This window comes from Volvox carteri, assembly GCF_000143455.1.
Source record: "Volvox carteri f. nagariensis unplaced genomic scaffold VOLCAscaffold_24, whole genome shotgun sequence".
Lineage (NCBI taxonomy): Eukaryota > Viridiplantae > Chlorophyta > Chlorophyceae > Chlamydomonadales > Volvocaceae > Volvox > Volvox carteri.
This window is the reverse complement of record NW_003307567.1, coordinates 478,643-498,997: the sequence shown is the minus strand read 5'-3', so window position 1 is coordinate 498,997 and position 20,355 is coordinate 478,643. Positions and strand designations below refer to the sequence as shown.

Here is a 20,355-nt window from a genome sequence, read left to right as displayed (position 1 = left end):
CGTGTGTGTGCGTGTGTGTGCGTATGTGTGCGTGTGTGTGCGTGTGTGCGTGTGTGTGCGTCTGTGTGCGTGTGTGCGTGTGTGCGTGTGTGCGTGTGTGCGTGTGTGCGTGTGCGCGCGTGTGTGCGTGTGTGTGTGCGTGTATGTGTGTGTGTGCGTGTGTGCGTATCAATGTGGGATCACGCCGGAACATGTATGTAACTCTCCTGGTACCACCTGGGGCTTGCGGCTGAATGTATCAACCCCCAGCCACCCACTACCCCCCACCTGATGATGTTGGGGTGATCCAGCTCCTGCAGTGTACTGATCTCCCGCAACGTGGCGTCACACAGCCCCAGGACCCCCGAGGGAACCTGCTTGATGGCTGTGTGCGTGTGTTCGTGTGGTTGTGCATGTGTGTGTGTGTATGTGTGTGTGCAGCGAAGGGCAACAAGAGGGGGCGAGGGTAACCGCGGAAGGCAGGGGAAGGAGCCAAGGGTAAGTTTGTGCTCGAGCAGTTAAGCAACGAAGCTGCCAGGGCCCTGAATGCACACACACACACACACACACACACACAGACACACACAGACACACACACACAGACACACACACACAGACACACACACACACACACACAGACAGACACACACACACAGACAGACACACACACACACACACATAGACACACAGACACACAGACACACACACACACAGACACACACACACAGACAGACACACACACACACACACACAGACACACACACACACACACAGACACACACACACACAGACACAGACACAGACACACACACACACAGACACACAGACACACACACACACACAGACACACACAGACACACACAGACACACACAGACACACACAGACACACACAGACACACACAGACACACACACACACAGACACACACACACACAGACACACACAGACACACACAGACACACACAGACACACACAGACACACACAGACACACACAGACACACACAGACACACACAGACACACACAGACACACACACACACATAGCATTGTATGTATTGCGTACGGCAGCCTAGCTTCCCTCCACCCCCCTCGAGCCAATCATCACCCAAGCCCATGATCGTCCCCACAAGCTCACCTAGCAGTTCGCGGGTCTCCCGATTCATAATCTTGTGTACGGAGCCGTACGCGCCGTTTCCGATGGGACTTAGTTTCACGAATTGGTGTTTTTGCAGTGCGGCTTGAAGCCCACACATGTCAACTGCGCGTGTGAAGCCTCGACCGCTGCACCAACCGAACTTGGAAAGCAACATTTGAAGCTCCTACATGACTCACATGCGTTTGGGATTGGGAAGGTCAGGTAGGGGCCCCAGGGCAGAGCAGGGCCAAGCAGGTAGTTAGGAAGGAAAAATCCAGGCGACGGAGAAATATCATTGTCATGAGGCATTCTTGCTCGTAACGTCATGTAATTTAAAGAAAGACAACACAGCAGGTCGATAACAGGATTAGGGCAAAAGCTAAGATAGAGGAAGAAAAGCAATCAGCTAGGCATGTCCTTGTGCTTGTGTTTATGGCGGCTCGGTTTCGAAAGGGAAGGAGGGGTGACGAGGGGAAAGAGAGAAAATTGAGTCCTAGGTCGGACTAGGTGACTACGCGTGGCCGACGACGAGTTGCTGGACCAAAGTGGTGGGTAAAAATGGAAGAAAGGAAATGAGCGGCACTTTGGAAAATGAAATGCGCAGAGAGAAGGAAGAAGGTGAAAGGTGGAAATATAAAAAGTTAAAGGAAATAATGCAAAGAAGGTAGTAAAGGAAGTAGGGAAGGAAGGCGCCTAGCGGCCGCCACCGGCCGCTGAGGTCGGTAGGGTAGGTGAAGCGTTCGTTTCGACGGTTCATATCCTGTGTGGCAAAGCCGGGTCAAGATATGGCTTTACCATAGCGGCGAGAGGTTTGCCACTTGACATAGCTACGTGCCACGTGGCATAGCTGAGTAGAGGCCGCGTGCGTGCTAAGTAAGCCATGTCTACAATTGAGATGGGAGCACCTGGTGCAAGAAGCAATTTTAAAAATCGAGGTTATATGGCGATGTGTAATATATGGTCATTATTTTTAATTCCTAAATATCAATAGTCGACGGAGCTGCAGGCTGTTCCCGCCGCGACGATGCACGATGGCAAGCAAGCAAGGTGGGCAAGATATCCAACCTGCAGCTTACCGTGTCTGCAGGGTTCAGCTTCAATATGAGAGGCCCTATCATTTCGTTGGCGTAAGCTGGATCGGCAGTAAACGCTCTGCACTGTCGCAAGGCCAAGATGACAGACGCGATGGGAGGCGCATAGGCTGCAGCTCCTCCAAATGGCTGAGCCACCACATCGTTCTTGCTGATATACCCCGGGTAAACATGTAGTGCTGGCGACATAGCTTTTCTTTGCAATGTGGGAAAGGGCACCCTTGGTTGGCGGGCCGCAAATCGCCGAAGTGAAATAGCTGAGGAAGACCGCTCTTTCGCAGTTATTTATTTTTTAAGAGGTCGTGAGCTTGATCAGAAACGCGACTTCATCGCTGGACCCCCATAACATTAAGCACCGTTTTGAAGAATTATATGGGGTGACCACGATTATTGGAGTTATTGTCTGTGTTATTGGATTGTGTCCGCTAGTTAATAAGGCGCATGCTTGGGCAGCATTACAGGTGTTGCAGTACCCGGTACGGAAGTTCTTACCTTTACGGCAGCCCCGTCAAATAAAGAGGACTCATGTCAAAAAAATCGTACCAGAGGCGACTCCAAATAATGATAGTAGATTTTTATTGCGTAGACCAATTTTACAGCTGAAAAAAATTGCCCCGAAAGGCCAGGTTGCCTGTCCATGGGTAATGTCCTATCGTGGCGCCATATAAATGCTATCACATTTATGTGTTCATTGAATTGCATATTAAGTAACCTTTTAATTCCTGTAATGTTGACTTATTAAATGCCCGAGTTGCCGCCTTGTATCCAGCCCTAGCTCGCCCATGGCCGTAATGAAATTTGCCTTCATGTATTTCCTCAGTCAATACATCTTTTAATTTTACTCTCATGCACAGCGAAACCTGCTTCCTCGCAAATTAGGACGTCTTTCAATTCGGGTTGGATAACCGAATTCCGATCGGCAAGGAACGGCATGGCATCTATCTGCTGTAACTTACGACGCCGCCGTTTCTCCCGCACTTCAGCCCAAAGGCATTCATGCTGCACACATTACCGAAACCAACAATCCAACTTGACTGACCAAATAATTTGTATCACTTGTACCTGTAATTTTTTATATCATGTACCCGGATGGGTAGCAATCGGTCCACTCAAAGCTGCCTCCTCAGATGGATTGCCTGCAGCGAGCACGCTAGCAGGTAGGTATATTCCGCTCGCTGCTCTATCAGTCAGCGCTCCCTCCCGGATAAGACTGAAACGCGCACCCGCATGGAACCTCAAACAGTCTTCGTCGTGTCCGGCAGCGGTCGACGACCGCGAATATATTCGGTATTCTGCAACGTGATACTTATAACAATTCTGGGAGATTTTTAAAATCTTATCTTTATATTTATCTAAATCGATTTATTGTGTTATAGTGTATGGATGAAAAATCATAAAGCCGGTATTATAAATGTGTCATTATTCATTTTTAACATTTCCTTACACCGCTCCCCGCCGTCCGTTGACCCAAGATACCGAGTCCATGTCACAGAGGAGTAAATAAATCTACAGTCTTGAAGCTTACCGGTATTCCTGCCAAGTGCAAAGTGATCACCATATGCTCTATCTAAAATCATATCCTGCTATTGCAACCGCAGTCACGACTCGCATTATGCCCCTAGCTTCTCGCCAAGAAAGCACTTGCTTCAGGGGCCACATCAATCCGCTTTATTGTCCAGCCCGACATTCCCGCAGTCCACGTGCCGGGTTTTCAGCACAGACCTCCCCCGTCCTCTCCTACTCATACAACCCCGTCTCTTGATCTTATTTTGCATATCGTTCCTCCAGCTGCTCAATCCAGCCTCCTTTGCAAAAGGAACGACAAGAATATACCTTCTTTCCATTGCGAGTCAAGGAACGTCAGGAACAACTTTCGGCACCCGTACCGTACTTTATAGTATTTTACCGTACAGTACCATCTTCAGCTCTTTCACGTTTCGTCCAAGCCTATTCACCATCACTATTCTCAATCTCTCCTGGAAATTATACTAAACATGAAATTGTCAGGTCTTCGTGGGAGTATTGATTGTCTGTGCATCAACCAATATAAACCCTAGATAGGGCCTGCTGTTTGTTCTGGTGACAGAATTTATTCTAGTTTCGTTTTGCTCACCAGCCAGGGGACGATGACGATAGTATTAAGCGCCGGGGAGGAATGGAAGGATTGTACGGGACGATGTGGGACATGCTTGCAATCGGCGCAGGATAAGACGCTTCCTCGCGCGGCATGCACGTGCCTATGCATGCTTACGCGAGTGCGTGCATGTGTACATGCGAAAGTGTAAGAGCGTGCGCTAAAAGGGAACGTCACCTACGCAATAACGCAATGCGAGGTAAGACATAACGCAAAAATAAGCATTACAAAGCCAAATATACTAATTTTTGCTTTATATTTCTGGATTTTAAATTTCTTTGATGCAGCTGAGCTGGAAAAGGATTAAGAAAAAAATAATTTATTGTTTTTAAACAATAATATTTATTGAGGTCCCCATACACCTACTACCGATTCACTTCCATTTCACTTCCACCCTAAACCCCCACCCATTGGAGTAAACGACGCTTGCTAAAAAAAGTCATCACGAATACCAACCTAACTTTAGGTCATGAAATAAAATTGAGTTGAATGAAGTATTATTTCTCATGACTCCTAAGATGGTAAACGAAAAAGGAAAGAAAAAAGAAAAAGAGAAGGAAAAAGGAAAGTATACGACGGGCCCCCTGGCCTGTGTCAAGGAGGGCTAAGGAAGCCTCAGCGCATACAGGTGTGCGCAATGGTCGAGACAGGGTTCGCCCTTCCTTAGCCGAGACCAAAAACACGAGCCGTTGAGGGAAAAAAAGCGTTTCCGGTCCGTTACCTGGTTCATTATCCGGTCCGTTGCGTCGTTTGGGGGGAGGGTTGAAGCCATCTGGTTCGTCCGTATGTACCCTTTCCTGGGTGTACGTTTTGTACGTCGTACACGCACACACAAATACAAGACAAGTCGCGTGAAAAACGAGACCAATCGCCGAAAGCAAGTATCTTAAAGAGGGAAAGAATGACAGCAGGCAACAGAGAGAGGAGGGACTGTTCCGTTCCTTAGACCCGCCTCCTTTGACGTCCTTCACGTTTGTCTGTCTGTATGTCTGAGTAATGTACTTTACTGTCATTGTCGAAACACCACCTCCGGATCGAACCTTTTTGCCGTGGGGGCCAAGAGGAGTAGGAGGAGGAGTAGGAGGACCAGCAGCAACAGCAGCAGCGGTAACAAAGGGCTTTACATCGGAGAAAGGTAATTGTCGCTCGCTATGTTGCAAAAAGACGTGATTCAGCCGCTGCGTGCGGCTCCTGACAACACCCCCCGCTTGTTTCACCCTCCCCCCCCACACACATCCACGTCAGATGTGCAACTGATATGACACGAGCTACCATAAAGCGCCTGTAAGCGTGTCACGCGTTAACACATCATTACAAATAAATACCTGAAATTTGATCGCGTTGATCCTGTCATCAAGACACGGACTGCGGGGATGCTTCGTGGGGATCGCTGCAATCCAAAAACAGGAATCACCAGTTCCAGTGGAACATTTGGGTCGAGGTGTCGTACGCCACTTCGCGCGAAGCATGTCCGAGACTGATGGTGATTGAACACACGCACACACACACATACACTCACACACACTCACATGTCGACGAACCAAACTCACAAAAAACAGATGGGTATATGTTGTCTGTTAGGTGACTGCAGGTGTGAGTGTGTACGTCGTGTGCTGGATGCGTGTGAAACCCGCACGCACCTCCCGCAATCTCCCCCATGACTCCAAACGGGGCATGCTGCCCTGTTCCGGGCCCCGTATCTAGACTTGGCCAGTCCGATAAACCCTCATTCCAACATCTCGATCTGTACGGCATTCACGATACTCCCCCCCTTGCCAAAAAGGACACAGATTTAAAACCCAGTCGCTTTCTCGGCATAGGGCACTCGCACTGTTTGTTCCCTAGATCCACATCCTCCCCCCCTTCTTTCCTTCTATATTCACCCCCCACCACCCCTCCACACTATATTCAAATGCAGGGGCCCCTCTTCCTCAGTAACCATCATCACCACCTCCCTCCACCTTCACCCCCATCCCAACCTCGCTTTACAGTATCCAAGTGGGCTTCCCTTCCACACACCTCACGTTCCCCAACCCTGTCCTCCTGCTCCTCCCCCCTTTCCCGCTGTCGTCACATCCCTTCTCCGCTCCTCAGCCCAGCTTGTTCGCGTTGGGCTCGGACAGCCTCTTGGGTCCCGCCAGGTACTCCTTGATGCCGGGTAGCTCGGAGATGAACGACTGGAAGGAAACCAGCTCCGGGTACTGGGACCGAGGGGACAGGGGGACAGTGGGTGGGGGAGGGATTGGGGGTTGGTTTCATGGACATTGGGGGCTGTCGGAGGTGTTCTGTGGTGTTGTGTTGTGTTGTGTTCCTCAACGGTGCGGGTTATGGGGAATTGAGAGTAAAAAAGGAGCAAAGGGCTTTGGGAAACTTGCTGAGGCACCGCCAAGTGTGCCTGCCATGATAATGATCCTGATGCGTATTGGGAAGGGGGCCAAAGGGTCAACTGCTGATGCGCAAGTGGGGAGGGAAGTGGATGGTCCGTGGAAATCCCTCCCATACCATCAAACCCAGTTGTGAGCTTAAACCCCCCAAAACCTATAATCGGGAATCCCGACTACAAAACCGTCGCCCTCTCGTACCGTTTCCTGAATCTGGTCCCCGAAAATGCGCATATGCAAATCCACAATCTCCCAGAGGCATAGGTCGGCGATGGTGAGCGAGTCGCCCACGCAGTACTGGCCGCCGTTCTTGACCAAGAAGTTGGTCAGGTACTGAATGTGTGCACCGCCTGCGTAATTAATTATAGCAGGGGGCAGTGGTAGGTAGGGGGTTAGGGCGGAAAGGAACGAGTGAGGGAGTGCGAGACAATGGAGGCAACAAATGCGGGAAATCAAAAGAGAAACAACGTGCGGCGTCCAACGGCAACAATGGCCATTTCAGTCCGAAAGCGTGGAGAGACAATGGGGGTTAGATAAGATGGTGAGAGGGCGGCGGGGGCTTACCAGGCTTAGGAGGGCTTAGGAGGCCACCCAATTGAGCACCTTCATCCACCCGCCCACGAACCCACCCACACACTTGGCTGTGTGCTGCCCAAACACTTACACACACCATGTTACGTATGTATGTATGTATGTATGTATGTATGTATGTATGTATGTATGTATGTATGTATGTATGTATGTATGTATGTATATATATATGTATGTATGCATACCCATGTGCCGCCAACATTTAAATCCCCACATGCCGATGTTCAAGTTCACGTTCATGTGCCCAAACAACCCCAAACCCCAGCTACACCTCCCCCTGATTCCCCACACTCGCCATTCCTCCCGGTGGTGGTCTCCTTGTCGAAGTAAGTCTTCCAGTACGCCTCCTTGGCGGCGTCAGCCTGTGTAGTAAGAAACAGGCAAGCACAACGCGCCACGCAACCCAAACTGCTAAGTAGTCTGTTACTTAACTAAGGTTCTTGTTAAGATTTCGGTACAACGACTCAAGAAACGTAAAACGCGACTGCAACACCCTGGAGAGGTTCATCACGTTATGGTCATGGCCAGAAAAGCAACTGAGGAGCCGCCGAGGTAGCCCCGAGGCCACCCGTGTGTTCCGGGTGTGTGTAGTGGGGGGCTAGACCCACCACGCCCATCCGCCCCACGCAATACCGCCTACATGCGGGCACGTGACACCTCCTTCAATTCCCATCTCTCCACCACATGTGCCGTTGATGCCCCTCAGCGCATGTGTACGTCGCTTCTTACCGCCGGCCCAAACCCGGGGGGACGCAGAGAACCCTCACCCACCCGCCCACCAACCTTTTCCGACTCACCAGCTGGTCGTTGTAAACCTACGGATACGACAGGTGTCGTATAGCACGACGTCCAGCAGCAGCAGGAGCCGATCAAGGGCAATAGAAAGGGGGGGGGCAATTGTGAGGGCCCCATTAGGAGGTGGGGAAGGTTCTAGAAGTGTCAGATAAGAGAAAGAGCAGCAAAAAGGAACCGACGTACACATGGAAGCGCCATGAATGCTGATAGACTGGCACGAGCAAGGTCACGGTCACAGGCAGGAAAGATGACGGAAGCATGCGATGACGAAATGCACATGTTCGCGAGGAAGTCATGAGGGCCACTCGGCCGCAAGCAAACTGTGTAGGGGGAAAGAGGGGAAAGCGCCTTCTCCCCACTTCAATCCTGAATTATGAATACGACACGTTCTGTAGCATGCTTCTTGATGGACGGAAGAACGGGAGCGTTCATGATATCTCCCTTTTTCGCCGCCGATCACATTTTTTATAATAAGACAGCTTTAAAAAGGCAAGAGGGCATGACATGATCACGGACGTGGCCTGGTTGTGCAAATCCACCCACCCCACGGAAGGCCGTTGTGCAATCTAGCATTAGACTTGACATCCGAACGGATACTTCAGGGCTTTGAAATATTGATAACTTACCAGGTTGACGTATCTGGCCGAAGAGAGGTAACGTGCGCATGGTCCGGTCATGGTAATTACGTCGATCGCAGTAAAGGTGAGTCGGATTGAGGAGATTGAGTCGAATTGAAGAGGAAGATTGGCCGATCAAGTGCCGGGGTGTCGGGGGGACGACAGGAGCGGGTCAGAGATAACATGCGATGGGATGGGCGACGAGGATTTTGAGGGGAAAGTAACAGAAAGTGCGGGTTTCAAAAGGGAGAGCGGGTTTCGAAAGCCGGGACGCAAACAAGCGTCGTGTGGGGTGGGAGCAGCAAGAAGCAATGTTCCACACAAGTCACAGCGTGTAACGCATAAATAAGAGTATCTCTGTGCTCGTGGCACATCTGCAGGTTACGACGCAGAGAAACTTAGCATGCGCTGCGCAAAATGGCGCCAACATGCCGGTGCCAAAGTTTGCTATCCGATTTAGGTTAACGACATTCTACAGTCTGCCTTTCATGTTGCATGACGATTTCCTCTCGAACGCACTTTACACGCAAGGACTCCACGCCCTCCATGATCATGTCCACAGCACAAATCTCCTTCTCGGTTTTGCCCTGAAGGTTATACTTGCGTGCCAGGTACCTACATACAGACATAAACAGTTTACTGCCAGCACGCAAGGCAGCGCCTGGAAATACGAAGTTTCGCGTTGTTGACATCTCTACGCAGGTAACCAACACTGCACCCACCGCGCAATAGTGTTTGACTGTACCAAGTCAATATCGCCGTCTACAAGCCTGCAAGGATTATAAGAGGCGCTGAATCCTTGCCATAAGTCCACACGAGGCCCGCCTTTGTCAGCAGCGCTACCTGGGACACTGGCCAAACGGGTACTTCTCCCGATCACCCTTTTGCTCAGCGTAGTTCACGTCCACGGTGTCAAAGTCATCGCCACCGGCAACGATAGCAAGGCGCAGCACCTCAGCGCGTCCGCGAATAGGAAAGTAATGAATCACTGGCTTCGACATTCTAATTGAGTTGATGGAAAATCACCACGCAATTGCAGTATATTGCGACAATGAGAATATTGTAACCTTTTTATCTAGGATTGCTTAACATACTTGCAAGCTGCCGTACAAGGATTACTACTGCCTTTCCCTGTGAGCCAAGCTTATTCATGCTTCCGCTGCCAGTAGCTTACATGCAACAGTTTCACGAGATGAGTCTCGATAGTGCTCCAGGGCAATCCAGCTTCCAGCGCTGCGCTTTGCCGTTCGGCCCCAGTGCGGTTTTGTAACCCTAAATAACTCGGACCTCCAGTTAGCACTGCCATACTCGCCTTACTCAGCAGGCTCCGACCCGCGCACCACATCACCCTCCTAATGTTAAAATCCTCACAAATCCTCTCCTTCCTAGGGAGAGCTAATCCGCAGATTAAGGGTGGACACCCCGGCATCCGGTTGAATGCTTAGGAGCTACGGTGCACTACGGACCAGACAGCTTAATCCGGGGGTCTAGAAGTCTCTGGATGTTAGAACGGCGCCTGACTCAGAATTCGGAATGTATTCCGCAAAAAAAATGCGCTGCGCCTGAGCAGCTATGAGTGCGATAGCAGGAGAGGTGTCCCAGGCCCGGTTGCGCAACCGAAGAATCATTGCTACCAACCAGATCATGTCGGGGTTGTTGGACAACAGTGTGGGGTGCGACATTATCCCAGTATGCATCTCTACCTGTCAAAGCACAAATATACCCTCATAGATACATACACATACATACCCAAACACTCACATACATACACAGATATATGCTCTCTTTGTTCATTAGCGATATCAAAACATAAAAGCACACACCTTACTACTTTACTCAGCAAGCACACGTACAACCTCTTCGTTGAACAAGCTTATTCAACCTTTTCCCTCTGAAGAGGGAAGAAGAGCCCCTTGCGCTCTTCTCCCCAAATGGTTTCAGAGGCTGCTTCCTTAGGCGGTCTTCTCATTCAGGCTCAAAGGGGGCCCTCCCCTTTTTGCTGATGCCATATCCGGTAGCTAACCTTTACCAGTGTCAAAGTCGGCAACACACACACACATATACACACACACGCACACACACACACACACACACACACACACACAGACAGACACAGACACACACAGACACACACACACACGCACACGTACACATGAACACATATGACAGTCCCTCGCACCCCACTCCCCCCTTCCGTGGCCATGCATCCAGTCATGAACACCTGCAGTCTCACCTGCCCTCCTCCTCCCCCTCCGTGTGTTGAGTGGTGGCACTGTGGGATGGTAACAGACATGATGCATGTTGCCCGCCCAGGGGAACCCCCGCAGGTGCCCCCCCGCTCGGCCACTCACTCAATCTCCTCCATGCCACTCTATTGATGATAAGTGATCGTGCCGAATTCCTTCAAAAGTAAGGATGGCTCTGCCCTGGTATTTTCCACATCCCCCTCCCCCATCCCCATCCCCATCCCCATTACCCCCCTTCCCCAATCCTCCATCTCCTCTCCCCCACCTCCCTCCCTTCTCTCTCCAGAAGGCCCCTAAGAGGCCCCCTGGAGTTCCGAATCCATGGATTCCACCACGGGTCACAAAGGTGTGCAAAGGGATGTCGAGCTTTCTCGACTCGCGTGTTAGTGTTCATGTGTGTTTTGCTCCTCTATGATCACACTTTCACGCAGTGCTCTTGGAGGAACCTCTTTTGGGAGCATGGTGGTCGGCTTCGTGAGACACGGGTTTGTGGAGGTAAGATGGGTGGAGTGAACCAGTAGTGCATGCAGGCGGCAACCTTCAGTTGGCTGATTGCATGTGTGTGTTTGTGTGTGCACGGCACATGCATGTTGAGAAGAAACACTTTTTATTTGTCTTTCTTACCACCACTTACACCACGGGGGAATAGTGCATGTGGATTATGGATAACTGGTATTGGGCTGCATTTTGAATTGTTACAGAGTGGGAGATTTCTGGGCCATTTGAACACATTGTCAATTCTACGATTTATCGTACCATACAGCACCATCCACCATTACCATTACTTCAGTGTACTACGCCTTAGAACTGGAAGTCCAAGGCGATTAATCCCGAACATCCGCAGAGACAGAGGGCTCAGCAATCGTCATCAATCCAGCGTGCAAATCTCGACCCATCATCTGTGATCTCAATTCCATATTTCGGTAACTATCTATATTCTACCTCTCCCGACAATGTCGGGGGTCTCTCCAGCAATCGAACCCAAGACCTTGAATTGTGTCAGACAGTAGCGTCGTCCAAACCAGACTGCATATGAATGTGCACGTAAGCTGTGAGATGTCTTGGAGCTCTTTGATGATCGCAGTTGGCAACAAGATTTAGGCCGTTGCAGAAGTGGCGGTTGGGCTGGAATGGTAAGTGTGTGGTCGGGTTGGTTTGCCCGGAGTGGAGTGGGATAGATAGAGTGGTACAGAGGAAAGCAGCCCCAGTCGGACATCCTGCAAAGACTGTCTGCACGGTTCAATATGAATCCGAGGACCAGTTGGAATTTGGAGCTACTGTAGCTGAAATGTCATTTTCAGGAGTACTGGGTACCGTGAATACCCAGCTGACACCTTTAAGCTTTCCTTATTGGCTTATTGCACCATATGCCAGCAATGGGCTCCAGACAGCTGGCAAGAGGATCCGGATATCTGAATCCTGACTCCGGTGTCAGTCCTGTGAGTTAACATACTGGCTGGTCCAGCACCATCCCTCCATGAACCTGTTGAACCGCAACCCCAAGGCCCTCCTGGCCTCCTTTGAGGAGCATTGGAAAGCCGCCCACCCGGAGAGGGTCCGCTCGGATCGCCTACCATGCCCTGCCACTCTCCATGGGCCCATTTCCAACCTCTCCACAGCCCTCAACCTGCTGAATCGGCGGGGCCCCTACAATATGTTCATGAACAGTGGCAATCCTTGTGAGAGTCTATCAGTCACAGCTACAGCAAGAGTTAGCATCAGATTCTCGCTTGGCAGAGTCATGCTGAGCGGGGTGATGGACCTTTGATGCAAGATAAGTGGCTATCTGTGGCAGACTGCAGCCACTATCCAGACCCCCATTCCAAACATGATTCTGCTTCATGACCTGCAAGTCAATTGAGTGTGTTCTGTCTACCGCGGTGCACCTGCATGCGCAGTCATGACTGTGGGGAATTTCAGGTGGATGATCTTCATGATCTGCTTCATAGCCATACCCTTTCCAGGGCTTTCCACTTCCCCTCCCTGGTGCTGACAGCTAAGTCTCCACCACCTGCCAGGCTCAGATTGCCAAAGCTGGGAACAAGCCCATATGACGGGGTCTGCACCCCTCGTCAACTAGTGGAGAGGTCCACTAACACCGCGGCCTGCCCTCTCAGCACCCTCCCTCCCTCTCTTTACCTCTCTGCCTGCTTGAAATACCACATCCCTGTGACCCACTATCTCTTCTGGCCCCTAGAAACCGATGGGCATTGTGTTTCAAGGAGGCTCCTCTCACCACTGAGGCTTTGGAGTCCCGGCTTAAGCGTCATCTGTGCGCCCTCGGCCAGGATGGCGGAGAGACCATCCGCATCTTCCATCGTGGGGCTCTACAGCATGCATGCTGGGTGCAGCAGGGTGCACCCGCCGAGCCAGCTGCCGGAGGAGACACAGATGAAATCCCGTTCCACCTTCACCCCACCCGTCACGTTCGGCAGAATAATAGGGCGCAATCCGGGAGTGATACTGAGGAGGACTAGGCGTGCCGAGATGGGGGGAGGGGTTTTAGGGTGTAGCGCCGGGGGGAGAAACAGCGTGCCTACACGCCGACCACCTCCTATTGACGACAAGGTTGTCCTGATGTTAGCAAATAATATAAGCGCTTCGTAGATCTGTAATTAAGCAACACTCTCTGAAAAGTACCCTATCGACAAACAAATTCCATCCAACTTTGTACCCGTACCACCCCTAGAACCACCTTGAGTACTTTTGAAAATGTCAGACCGGCCATGATGAGAGCGCAGTTGGTTTCCACTCTGAACAGTAAGAAGTTTTGCAGAGGAAATGTTTCTTCTGTTGGAGCAGCGAAGGGAACATGTCCAATCATCTGTTGGACGAACCTATGACCCACGGGCGGGCATGGCTTGGCAGATAAAATAGCATTACACAAGACGAGGGTAATATAACTCAGGATACTTATCTTGGCAAAGCAACCTAAGCAAGCTCGGTCAGGGCGGCCGTTGTCGTTATGCAAATCCTTGTCTCTGCCAGGTCAGCAGTTGCAGAATTCAATCCCTAAGGGACAACAGAACATGAACGTATGATTTAGCTCTCGGTATGTGTTTTAGGATTCGTAGGTGGTTGAAGGCGTGGTGGTTGCCAAGTAAGTAGGTTTGGACTTCTTCACGTTTTGAACAGCGCAGTGACGAGTCGAGAGCCCTAGTTCCGCTAAAGTCAGCTGAACCAAGTTATTGTTTTGCTTTCAAAGATATTTTTCTGTAATTTCATATTACACGGAACGTGCTTACGCACCTACTAGACAGAATGGCAATGCGGCCAGTGAACCTCCTCGGCCAATCAGCTCAGCATCGAACAGTAACACCAGCTGTAATTATAGGTTTCGTCAATCGTCCTGGTTCTGTGGCTTCTGCTTGGCGGGGCTCTTCCTGTGCTCTTGCCCCGTGCCGGCTATCTCTCCGGCAATGCCCTTCGCGTTGCGCGGCGACGGCTCCGGCTCAAAGCCCACCCGTTTGGAATATTGATACCAGCTGTGAGAATGTAATGGGACGGCTACGGGAGACCGAGAAGCTAAAGAATTGCCTTGGTGCTCCGTTAACGGTACGTTCGTGGTGCATATGTCAGCCTCGTTCCCCGATTTCCTCCTTAGCAGGATACAGGCAAACAACGATCATCTCTGCTCGGAGCGAAATGACTCGATTATCCTCAAATCTGCTCAAACTCTCAAGTTACGCACTGAAGAGGGCTTTCCGATCATTCGCCAACCCGCCGCACCCCGTCCAGTGCCTCCCCCTCCCGTGGCACAGAATTTGCGCGCCCTCTCGTGAATCGATTTCGCACCTTGCATGCTTTGTCCTAGACTTCATACATCTCTCAACACACATCGTCGGGTTCCTATCCTTTTCCCTCTCCATACCTTCTGGAAACGCACGCCCACAGAGTGCTGCTCCGCCCAACCCAAACACATCACAAAGCCCTGTGGCCCACCCTCTCTCCCCCTCCAGCTCGTAACCAACCTTTTGTGAGGTGACTCGCCATGTATGCCGCGTATTGACACGCCATATTCCTGTGTCATGGTTAAGTTTGCTGTCGTCCTTTTCTTGAAACCCTCAGCCTCTTTTCCTTGACCCCCCACCTCTCCCCCCTTGACCCCCTCTCCCTTCCTTCAATTAATTTGGAGGTCCCTCCGCCCTCCGCCCTCCCGTAGTTATTAATTGATCCACTCTCCCTCCGACTGATGGGCCTCCCTTTCCTTTCCCACGCGAATATTGATACGAGGTGGCCCGCACATACTCCGCATATTCGCACCCCATCCCCCCCTTCCCATCTTCATCCCCCCACGGGCACCTTTCTCTCCAAGAGAAAACCGACAGTATGTATGTATGTATGTCCTCAAGAAGGATTTCGCCTCCTGCCGTATCCACCCTTTGATTTGGTTCTCTTTCCTCTTCCCTTCAGGAGGACGAGCAGCGGTCCCTGATCAGGTGCTTGGACAGCGCCCGGCTGGGAGTGGATACGTGCCTAGTGGACGGATTGGAGGCGCTCCGAGACCACCTGATGTCGTACATAGAGGCAGTTGCCGTATCCCAGGCCGACGATTTGGAGCTGGTAAGTATGTGTAGGGGTTTTTGCGGGTGGTTCCGGTTCGTCGGCCTGGATGGGTGACCCGAAGTGATCATTACTCTGTGAACCTTGTGGGGGCTCCCGGGGTGGGGCCCTCCCCCCCCCTGGCAGCAGCTTCACTCGTTTGTGGTTCGTCTTTCCCCCCCGGGGGTGGAAACTGGGTGGGAAGGTGCGGTGCGGGCTACGGTGCGGGCGAGGAGGGCCGCCCTCGGGGTGTTGGATGTCGCCATGCAGCACCGGTCAGGATGGTGTCGCCCTCCCGGATGGATGGGCGGCGGGAGCAGCGGATTTGTTTGCACATTCGAAGGCTGAGGACGGCTGTGGGGGGTACCGGCGTAGTGATGTGCGCTGCGTGTGTACGGGTTGTACAGCAGCCTGTTTTATTCAGGTCGTTCAGCCAGCAGTAGCAACAGTACAGCAGTAGTAGCAGTAGTAGCAGCAACAGCAGCATGGCACCTGTAGCAGCAGTAGTAGCAGCAGTAGCCTGATGAAAAGAGAAGCAAGGACCAGCGGCTGCTGGGGACCCCACCCGTGTGCTTGACGACAAGGGGATATGTCCCGCGGTGAGGTGAGGTGAGGTGAGGTCGGGCCCCTCAGAAGCCCCTCGGTTTCTGCAGCACCAGCACGGAGAGGTCCACGTAACACCGCTGAAGAACGACCTAGATCTATGACGTTGCGGCACTGCTCTTCCGGTAATGGTCCCTGATGTGTGTCAGTCCACAATGCAGTATTGTTTATAGGGTCTAGCAGCTCAGATCATCAAGCACATACATACATACATACATACATACATACATACATACATACATACATACATACAAACTTACATATATACATACATACATATATACATACACACATACATGTTATCCCGGGATCGAGACCTGTCAGGGTCGAAAATCCTTCCGATGGTGGAAGGTATTGCGCCCCTAGTTGATGGACGGTGGTGACCTGGGATAAAGTTGACCTGCGAGCCGACCAGGAATGGAGTTGGGCCGCCGTCGACCCAGATTCCGTTGGATGCTGGTGGTGGGTGCGGAACCTGAGCGATCCACTGAGAATTTGACTAGGGTGACTGGATGAGGGTGCCCCGAAATACCGGGGAAGGCAGGGTTTCGCAGGGTAGCGGCCACGGGTGAAGATATACCCACCTGTTCCACACACACATACATGCGCAGGTTGAGGGGGCGATGCTGCTAATGGAGCAGCTGTCCCTGGCGCTAGGGACCGTTACCGTGTTGCCTGCCGTACGCAAGACCCGAAACTCAACCTGCCCGGGACCGCGTGCCAGCTCGAGCCACATGGCGGACTCGGACTCGGCGTCGCTCTCGATGTCGTACTCGGTGTCGTTGTCTGGCGAGGGCCGCGAAGAGCTTCTGGAAGGTGAGGAACGTCATTTTTGGAATTGGCGGGTGGATATGGATAAGGGGAGAGAGAGGAAGGGGTTTGGGCTTTGGGAAATGCGCCTTCGCCTGTGTTGCTTGGTGGTTGGTAGGACCGATGCACGAAGTCGCAAAATGATTAGAGTCGGTCGCCACGTTTCGTTTTTGTCTTTGATTGCCTTAACAATAATGATAATAATAGTGATAATAATTTAATAATGATAATAATAATGATAATAATGCGGACCAGTTTTGCCTCGTTTGTGAGTGGACCGGCGAGGTAGTGGTGGCTGCCCTCGGGGAGTGTTCGTTGTTCGTTGCTCGTGGTAGTTGAACAGCTGGCCTTCAAGGACCAGTGTGCGAGTGCCCGCGTTGTGTTTGTCTTTGTGCAACCGTGTCTCGGCTTTTGTGGTGTGGTGTCTCAGGCCCGTGGTCCTCCGTGTATCTCTTGCCTTGCTGGCTGCGTGGGGTCCTTGTCTAGGAGAGTCTTCTGAGGGGTCGTGTCTGGCCTGGGTAGGTCTTTCCCTTGCCTCGGTTTTTGAGTGTGTAGTGGAGCCCCCTGAGCAGAGCCCCTGCCCCTGGTGGCGTTTTCTATTTGTTCTTGTTTTGGCGGTCAAGAGGGTCGAGAGTGCACGAATAGGCAGGCCAGGCAAAGTGGCGCCTCTCGTGCGGCTCTCGCTTAGTTCGGTTCGCAGTCTTCTGCGCCGCTGTGTTGCCTAGCCAGGGGCTGGGAGAGCGTCCTGGTTGGCGTGAGTGAGGGAGTGAGGTGCGCGCGGAGGAACTGACGGACGTAGAGCCGCGCGCCTGCCCCTGCGCTGTGTTTCGGCCCCCGGTGCTCGTCCTTTCTCGGGCGAGCCCCCCACAGTGTAGCACCCCATCAACAATAATGATAATAATGATAATAAATTAGTTAATTATTCAACTACTTAACGGATTAACCGTCTGATTACCAGCCGCTTGGCCTTCCAACCCAACTACTCCTCATCCTCAGCGCCACAGGAGGCGGTGGCGGACGGACGTTTCAGCGGGCAATGGCAGGTGCTCGTCACAACTGGCGGTGGTTGGCCGTACGGCAGGTTGCAGTATGTGCCCGTCATTGAGCTCTTGGATATTTCAGAGGTACGTCAGAACCCCCCTTTTGGCATCAGCCTCCGTACTTCCCCTCTACCGTTTTCTCATCTCTGTCGTTCCGAGTGAGCAGTGACAGTCGTCGCGTTTTCTGCGGGATGTATATGTATATATGTATATCTATATGTATATCTATATATAGGGGTCATCATGCATGGCTGCAGCCACGGCCAGCAGCCCGCTGGCAGTCTCTACCACCTGCCTACCCGCGCTCCGGGACACCGCCCCCATCCTTCTCATCACTCATGAGTGCCGCGAATTGTGCGAAATCAGTGACTTTTTCGGGTTCTGCACCCATCACCATCACCACCACCATCACCACCACCATCACCTTTTTTTTCACCACCATCACCACCAGCATATCCAGTGGAATCTGCCCCCATACCAACGGCGGCGCCACCTCCCCCCCCCTTCCCCCTCACGGTGGTAGGTCTGCATGCGTGCGTGGTTTGTGTAGAGTCCAACATGTATCTTCACTCGCGTTTATTCGTTCCTCACCCGCACTCTTCTGCCCTGCTCTGCTCTGCGCTGCCCCCCTCCCCCCATCAAACAACTCACCTGTCAGGATGGCCGTACTTTCCGTTTGGAGTCCAAGGCGGGTCCTCTCTACCTGGTTGCCGCTGGGGAGGTGGCGTGGGGTGACTCGGGGAGGCGCGGGAGGGAGGATAACGGCGACCACAGCCACCCTAACCAACTCGACCGCCTTCACTTGCAATACCATGTAAGCGGCTAATAGGGTGGAAGGAGGTGTTGTAAGAGAGACGGCGGTGTCGGTGGATGTTAGAAAGGGATGATGAAGGAATGATGGCGGCGGGAGGGGGGGTGATGCGGAAGGGGAAAACGGAAACCGGGAGTTGGCGGGGAGCTGGAGGGGACGAGGGGGGAGACGAGAGCACACCCCTCAGACCGCATACCTCCCGCTCACCCCGTACAGTGCACACCGCATCCCCCCCCGACCCTGTTCCTCTCCAGAAACCGCCGCAGACCCCAGGGGCCCCAGGGGCCCCGCCAGCTACCCCTCCCCTCCCCCCCCCACAAACCCCTCGTGGCTCGTGGTTCGTCTTTCCCCCCACCCAAACCCCAAATCTCCGAAAGCTTACCTGACCCCACGACCTCGCAGTACACTCATTACAACTTTTCACCCACTACCGTGACTTGATCATGATGAGTACACATCACCCCGCGACCTCGCGACGCAAGGATATAGTTGTGTAGCGGCCCAGCTGACCGGCTGGCTGAACGGAATGCTTCACTGACCTCACACCCGACGTAACGGTCAACTGACGTAACGACCAACTGACCTAACGGCCGCCTCCAGGCAACCGAGTTCCGAGTGGAAATCCTGGGAAGGTCCCTCGCCCTCCCACCGCCCACCCCGGATAATGAGCTGAGGGTGTTTGCACTGGCACCTTGTACGGCACTGGCGAGGAGTACGGCAGGGGGAATGCAGCTAATGGCACGGCCTGCTTGAAGAGGAAGAGGTTGAGGGGGAGAGAGGGGAATGGGTTGCGGGGAGAAGAGGGAGGGTTGGCTTGGTTCGTGTGTGTCTGTGTTTGGGTGGGTGGGGAGAAAAGAGGGTGGTGTGGTGTGATGTGGTGTGAAGGGGGAGTTACATACGTCGCACATGCAGACATACGCACACGCGAAGACGTACAGCAAGTATAAGTGCAAGTGAATCACACGTAGTAGGCGCACACTTTGTCGTACGTATGTATTCGTATGTCGTACTCGAGTGGCTTGGTGTAGGGTGCATGATCTCGAGAAAGGATGGAGGCGGCTCGTTTGGCTGAACGTGTTGGCAACATGAGGGGGGCATCAGGGCTGGCGGCAGTTGATCGTTGGCCATGCCTCCGTCCTTGATGGAGGGGAGCGAGGTTTATGCATGTTTATCTACATACATACATACATGCGTACATACGCATACACACACGCATGCAGAAGGGTACGGCAAATCTGCAGTTCTCTTGGGAACAGGGATATACAGATGCCGTACACATGCGAGGGTTTCGTTTCGTCTTTGTTGTAACGCCCACCCTTGTTTGCCAGGACGAGGACGTAGATGCCGTTGACGAAATGCCGTACACGGCACCGTGCTTTGTTGTTCTGTCCGTGGGAGTTGATGGTGGCGGTGGTGGTTGCAATGTACCCTCCTGCAGCCCTCCATGCTAACCGATCCGATGCCTTTCGTCGCAAGACATAGTTGCCCTTTCATAAAGGAACACCAAGTCCTTTATGGCCTTCATCCCCCGTAGAGTAATCTACTTGGTGGTGTTGTAAGAGGTCGCCGCTGGGCGGGCT

The 20,355-nt window shown here is 52.3% G+C and overlaps 3 protein-coding genes across 3 annotated transcripts in view; 1 reads left to right on the top strand and 2 right to left on the bottom strand.

Moving 5' to 3' along the window:
* stpk12 (serine/threonine protein kinase 12) overlaps positions 1 to 1,199 on the bottom strand; it is a gene marked incomplete at both ends in the record, with an annotated part of 4,270 nt that extends 3,071 nt beyond the window's left edge. Inside the window, 2 exons of the mRNA XM_002951457.1 lie at positions 268 to 364; positions 1,115 to 1,199. Of these exons, the coding sequence (XP_002951503.1) occupies positions 268 to 364; positions 1,115 to 1,199 (182 nt within the window). The remainder of the gene's footprint in view (positions 1 to 267; positions 365 to 1,114) is intronic.
* A 5,230-nt stretch (positions 1,200 to 6,429) lies between these two features.
* VOLCADRAFT_92063 (uncharacterized protein) lies at positions 6,430 to 9,724 on the bottom strand (the record flags this gene model as incomplete). Its single annotated transcript, XM_002951456.1, has 8 exons — positions 6,430 to 6,540; positions 6,922 to 7,070; positions 7,583 to 7,673; positions 8,109 to 8,126; positions 8,733 to 8,745; positions 9,243 to 9,338; positions 9,446 to 9,493; positions 9,567 to 9,724. 8 exons carry the CDS (start codon positions 9,722 to 9,724, stop codon positions 6,430 to 6,432), a joined length of 684 nt encoding a protein of 227 aa, XP_002951502.1.
* A 571-nt stretch (positions 9,725 to 10,295) lies between these two features.
* Positions 10,296 to 19,528, top strand: VOLCADRAFT_92062 (uncharacterized protein; the record flags this gene model as incomplete). Its single annotated transcript, XM_002951544.1, has 8 exons — positions 10,296 to 10,396; positions 11,256 to 11,315; positions 11,401 to 11,464; positions 15,383 to 15,532; positions 16,726 to 16,930; positions 17,921 to 18,048; positions 18,623 to 18,778; positions 19,376 to 19,528. The coding sequence occupies 8 exons, from the start codon at positions 10,296 to 10,298 to the stop codon at positions 19,526 to 19,528; spliced, it is 1,017 nt and encodes a 338-aa protein (XP_002951590.1).
* Positions 19,529 to 20,355: the final 827 nt, after the last annotated feature.